The sequence below is a fragment of the Dermochelys coriacea genome, chromosome 13, assembly GCF_009764565.3.
Source record: "Dermochelys coriacea isolate rDerCor1 chromosome 13, rDerCor1.pri.v4, whole genome shotgun sequence".
Lineage (NCBI taxonomy): Eukaryota > Metazoa > Chordata > Testudines > Dermochelyidae > Dermochelys > Dermochelys coriacea.
The window spans coordinates 40,846,356-40,852,907 of NC_050080.1; the positions used below are offsets into that span (position 1 = coordinate 40,846,356).

Sequence of the window (6,552 nt, forward strand, 5' to 3'; positions counted from 1 at the left end):
CACTTTGTACAAGACCTGTGGAGGGAAAGGAAAGCTTTAAACATCTACCTATGTGTGGCTGGAACTTTTAAACTCATTAGCACTTGGATCCTTCACTCCCTTATGCTCCTGTGAATATTTCAGCCTGTGTATGTATAGGTCTGAGTCACACCTTTAAAAAAAAAATCTCTCTCTATTCCCAGCACACTGATGACTTAGTTTATGATTCTAACCTGGCTGACTCTTTGCAAAGGAAAACAAAATTCCTCCTACGATTTATTTGTTCAGAGACCTGTATTTTTCTTTTTCTTTGCAAAAGCCTTTATTTCAAATGACATTTTTTAGTCTCACCTGACTGCGGAAGCAGAAGACGGAGCTGTACAGCCACGTACAAGAGCATTGTGAAGCTTCAGGTCATCCTTGTGTTATTACTACGATCTGCAGCTAGTTAGAGAATATCTCTTCCTCCTTCGTGTTTTTGAAAATGACCATTCATATCCTAAAGATTTAACCTGCTTGCTCCGTGACCTTTGTCTCCTTCCTCTCAGCTGGTGACGCCACACAGCGAGGCAGACTCGTCCAGCTTCTGGTTCCAAATTACTTTAATACACACACGGGCAAAACATCACATGGATGTGAAGGTGTGGAGCGCCCTCTAGTGGATGTCAGATAAAAACAAGAAAATCATGCGCTCATCTCTTGCGAAAATCCGCGGCCTCACATAGGACACTGCGCCTGGGGTCTCTCTCCAGAGGAGTTTTGAAAATGGGGCCATTGTCGGGATAGGGGAGGTTTACCAGTTTTTGAAAGTTACCCTCAAAAGATACAAAATAATTCGGCTTTGATTCCTTGCTCTGCCACAAATTTCCTGGGTGACTTTTTGGGCAAGTCATTTAGGCTCTGATTATTATAGGTACTAAGGTGCCTAATGAAGCAAAATAGAGGCTTACTGGTATTTTAAAAGCTCCTAGATGCTTAACTCTCATTGAATCCCTCTAGGCGCCTAATCTCCATCTTAACACACTTAAGGGCTAGATTCACAAAGGGACTTTGCCACCTAAAGTGGCAAGTAGGTGCCTAAATCCCAGAATCGGGCCTTTCTGAGATTTGCAAAACCCCGGTTCAGCTGCTCCCAAGCCCTGTAGTTGCCTAAAATCTTATCGTGCCTAAAAATTTGAGTAAAAGTTCCCTTAGGTGCCTGTGGTGGTTTTTCCTATCAGGATGCACACTGCCATGACAGGAAAGTGGAGGCCTAAACCCCAGAGTGATTCACAAGCTGGAGGAATATAGGTGATCCTGCACCAAAATCTCCCACTTGGCCAAGTGTAGCCATGCCCTCAGTAAGTGGGGTTTTTGTGCAGCTCCCCGGCGGCTTTGCTCACTGTGTCAATCATGGCGCAGTAATAGACAGCAGAGTCGCTCATTTCGCTGGACTTTTTCTCCAGGTGGAAGGATTTGGAGTCTTTCTCCAGTTTAGCAGAGAACCCTCGTCTGCGTCTCTTCTCCTCCTCGTCCGAGGCTTCGTATTGCGACAGCAACAGGCGAGGGGCTTCATGGGGATACTGCTCGTACCAGTAGAGTACAGGAGACCCAGAGTAATCATAGGTGCAATAAAGAAGCACAGGTTTTCCTTCATGGATGGTAACGGTGCCTTCGGGCTGAATTACTGAGTCTGCATGTGTCGTTTCTGCAAAAGAGAAAATAAAATTGCTAATCGATCAGGGCTGGAATTTTCATAGTATCTTAAGGCATTTGGGGACCCAAATTGAGTTGTAGATCGGCTCCTTGCTTTCTTAAAATCCTTCCGAAATCTCAGCCAAATATAACATGAAACATCCTCTCAAGTTTACCTCACTTCCAAAGATCTCCTTCAATTTACTCCTACAATTACCTATCTTCCCCCTCTTAAAAATGGTGTCCAGATTCCTTTTATTCTTAAGCCATTTACATCAGAAATAAAGAACCATTTACAGAAAAGGAAGGAATCTCTCTCTTTTTCACACGAATAATTGCATATGTCCTTCTGTTGTGTCTCTCTCAGCTATCAGTTTCATATTTAGGCATTGAAATGTTGGAAGGTAAGAAAAATAGACTAGACTGTCTTGGCCACTGCAAAAATACAATTTATAAAATGAAAACAATAAAATAGTTCAAAACCAATTACTCACTTGAACAAAAAATTATCAAAACCACGAAGGAGAAAGAGAGCGGCATGACCGTTTTAACGATTTGTTGTTTAATAGTCCTGCAAAATCTGCCTTTTTCCACATCCATAGCTGTGTCCTTTTCTTTTCCCTCATGCACAGAAGAGCAAAGGCAAGTTTGCTTTGGAAGGGATGCCTTTAGAAATATTATATTTCTGCTTTTGCAATAGCTTAGCAGTTGTGTTAGCTGTATGCTTGTGTCTCTTTTCTGCCTGCAAGAGCCCTTGAACTTTTTCTGACAATGCCTGAGGAGAAGAGTTATAGGAAACGGCAGATGAAAGGAAAGACGCTTTGTGTCGCAGACAAATGGAATAGGTCTCACAGGTGTTACAGCGACCCCCTGTGTGCTAATCTGTTAATCAGTGGGCAATATATCACAGAACAGCTGGAATGCGTTAGTCTGGCTGGACTCCACATTTGACGTAGTAGAGAGGTGGGTTTTTAGGGTCACTTAGTTTTACCCAAAATAAAAACTGAGGGGTCAATTTAAAATATTATCTGAGTGAGTAAAGGAAATAAACTTCCTGCTCTAGGGTGTAAAATAATGTCGCATGAGTGGGGTGGGGTGTAGAAAGAAATTTTCCCTAGGGGCAAGTTCCCCCATATCGATCCAACAAAGGGTCCCTTGGACCTTCCTCTGAAGCAGCTTTGTGCTGGCTACTTCTGGAGACAGAATACTGGACTAGATGAAGCCTGATCCACTATGATCCTGCATTTCCTGGTTTCCTTTAGAATTGTGAGCAATTTTAGTGCTCAACCCTAACTGTAATCTTAAACCCTAAGCCAAAATTCTAATGCTAAACCTATCCCTCAGCCCTGCTATGAACTCTGAACCTTTATCCTAAACCCTTACCCTAATTCCAGCAGAGCCATAACCAAATGCTGAAATCCTAACCCTAAACAGAACACCAACCTTAACCCTAAACTAAAAATTGCCAAAATCCTCACCCTAATCTAACCCTAATTTCGCTGTACCACTACCCTTACCTAACCCTAATACCAACTCTGATCCTACTTTCCCTTAATCCTATCCCAAATCCTAATCAAAAATTTAACTCTGACCCCAACACTAAATGGAAATCCAATCCTAATTCTAATCCTACCTCTAGGCCTCGCTTTAACCCTAAATCCTAACCTGACACAGCAATTTCTCTTACCATAACCCTAAGAAAAATGGTAACTAGAAACATAATCCTACCCCTAACCTAGTGCTAGCACTAACTTCTTAGGATTAATCCTAAACCCGAATTTAAAACACTAACCATAAAATAGGCCTAACCCCAATTTCAACCCTCTAGCTTCTAACCATGCTCCAATTCTAAAGCTTTAACTCCAATCTTAACCATAACCTTAAAATAGCCATAACCCTAATCCCTAACCCTTACCAATAACAATAAATGTAACCCTAAATTCTAACTCGTTGCCATACAGCCAATACCCCAGTCCCTTACCCCTAACCTTTGACCCTACCCCTAACCTGAACTAGACTAAAGAATGGGGATTAGAGCATGACAGAGTTTTTGAAAGCGTTAAAGAGAAAGGATCTGCTCTCTCTGTACCCGGTTATGAACAGTCAAACACTTTTGAGCTCTTGACACCCACAGCCTCAGCTATTTCAGTCTTTTGTGTTTCTCAACCAGTGGGGTTTTTGTACAGTTCCCCTGGTGGCTTTGCTCTCTGTGTCTCTCAAGGCGCAGTAATAGACAGCAAAGTCGCTCATTTCGCTGGACTTTTTCTCCAGGTGGAAGGATTTGGAGTTTTTCTCGAGTTTAGCAGAGAACCCTCGTCTGCGTCTCTTCTCCTCCTCGTCCCAGGCTTCGTATTGTGTCAGCAATAGGCGAGGGGCTTCATGGGGATACTGCTCGTACCAGTAGAGATCCGGAACCCCAGCGTAGTCAAAAGTGCAGTTGAGAAGCACGGATTTTCCTTCGTGGACGGGAACGGTGCCTTCTGGCTGAGTTACTGGGTCTGCATAGGACCTTCCTGCAAAAGAAAACAAAATCGCTAATTGATTAGGGCTGGAGTTTTCATAACTTCCTGAGGCAGGTGCGATCCCAAATGTAACTGTAGACTGGTTCCTCACTCCTTTACTTCTCAAGTTTACATAATTTCAAAACATCTCATTCAATTTACTCCCACAAGTACCTATCTTATCCGGTCCCCCAGAAAAGGTGTCCTTTTTCCTTTTATAGCTGAAAAATATTTACATCGGAGATAAAGAACCACTTTTACAAAAGGAAGGGAAGCCCACCTATTTTTCATTTTCCCACATTAATACTTTTCTGTGTCCCTCATATGGGATCTTTCTCAACTATCGAGTTTCACATTTGGGCGTTGAGATGTATGGGTAATGGAGTAGAATATAGGATATGAGAATAGAACTACAGATTAAATGTTATATAATTTTTCATTTAATAAAGTGGCAGAATTGAATCACACTCACTTAAAACAAAAACCACTACAACCCATAAAGCAAAAATCAGAGGCATTTTCATTGTAATAATTGTTAACGTTACACCTCTCCTTGTCCCCTGATCGTATGCACAAAGAGGAAGCTGTATCCTCTTTCTTTGCCAGATTTAAAAAAAAAAAAAAAGCACAAATTGAAAATATTGTCTTGGCGGTGATGCCTTTAAAATCTATATTGCATCTCTTGGACATCTCCTCTCTCCTAGCCTTATGCAGCTAGGCGTCTTTCTTTTGTACTCTGCCCTTGCTCAAGAATTCTTTCTGAGTCTCTCCGAAAGGAAGGAGGAGGTGGGGACTGCAGAAGGCAGAGTTCCAGAGCACACAGGGTTTTAGAAACTGTCATGGATAGATGGGATATATACTGCAAATGCAACACTGCCACCACGTGGGAGTTTTCTCTTCTCTATCCCTGATTATAAGGGTGTTTCCCATTTAAAATAGTACCACCAAAATGAGGAGAATATTGGTATGGTGTTATCTTTTTCTTTCATGTTTTTGTGGGTTTGTTATTTATCTGTTTTGGAATGAACTAAACTCTTCTATTTCAGAGCATGAGCCAAATTCTAGCTGATCAGAGTTCAGGGCGGGGAAAAACCTGTGGATAGGTTGTTCAATGAGGGAGTGTCAAGGTTCCTTCTCCACTCTGAACTCTAGGGTACAGATGTGTGGACCTGCATGAAAGACACCCCCCCCCCCAGCTTATTTTTACCAGCTTAGGTTAAAACTTCCCCAAGATACAAACTTTTACCTTTTGTCCTTGAACCTTTATGCTGCCACCACCAAAGTGTCTAACAAAAATAACAGGGGAAGTGCCCATTTGGAAACGTCTCCCCCCCGCCACAAAGAATATCTCCCCAAGCACTACAACCCCTTTTCTGGGGAAGGCTTGATAAAAATCCTCACCAATTTGCATAGGTGAACACAGACCCAAACCCTTGGATCTTAAGAACAATGAAAAAGCATTCCGTTTCTTAAAAGAAGAATTTTAATTAAAGTAAAAGAATCACTTCTGTAAAATCAGGATGGGAAATACCTTGCAGAGTAGTCTGATTCAAAATATAGAAAATCCCTCTAGGCAAAACCTTAAGTTACAAAAAGACACAAAAACAGGAATATACATTCCATTCAGCACAACTTATTTTATCAGCTGTTTAAACAAAACAGAATCTAACGCATATCTAACTAAATTGCTTACTAACTCTTTACAGGAGTTCTGACCTGCATTCCTGCTCTGGTCCTGGCAAAAGCATTACACAGACAGACAGACCCTTTGTTCTCCCCCCCCCCAGCTTTGAAAGTATCTTGTCTCCTCATTGGTCATTCTGGCCAGGTGCCAGTGAAGTTATTTTAGCTTCTTAACCCTTTACAGGTGAAAGGGTTTTTCCTCTGGCCAGGAGGGATTTAAAGGTGGTTAGCCTTTACTTTATATTTATGACAGGGGAAAAAGACAATAACAGAAAATGTGGAAATGGCAGAGGTGCTTAATGACTTCTTTGTTTCGGTTTTCACCAAGAAGGTTGGTGGTGATTGGACGTCTAGCACAGTGAATGCCAGTGAAAGAGCTAGGATCAGAGTCTAAAATAGGAAAAGAACAAGTCCAAAATTACTTAGACAAGTTAGATGTCTTCAAATCACCAGGGCCTGATGAAATTCATCCTAGAATAATCAAGGAGCTGACAGAGGAGATATCTGAGCCATTAGCAATTATCTTTGAAAAGTCATGGAAGATGAGAGAGAATCCAGAAGACTGGAAAAGGGTGAATATATTACCCATCTTGTCAAGGTTTCTTCCCCACTCTGAACTCTAGGGTACAGATGTGGGGACCTGCATGAAAGACCCCCTAAGCTTATTTCTACCAGCTGAGGTTAAAATTTCCCCAAGGCACAAAGTCTTTGCCCT

The 6,552-nt window shown here is 41.8% G+C and overlaps 2 gene segments (V, D, J or C); both read right to left on the reverse strand.

Moving 5' to 3' along the window:
- Positions 1–1,301: 1,301 nt before the first annotated feature.
- LOC119842366 lies at positions 1,302–2,569 on the reverse strand. The segment is given in 2 exon segments: positions 1,302–1,666; positions 2,148–2,569. Coding segments are annotated over 2 exon segments (456 nt in total).
- An 80-nt stretch (positions 2,570–2,649) lies between these two features.
- Positions 2,650–5,068, reverse strand: LOC119841726. The segment is given in 2 exon segments: positions 2,650–4,166; positions 4,627–5,068. Coding segments are annotated over 2 exon segments (420 nt in total).
- Positions 5,069–6,552: the final 1,484 nt, after the last annotated feature.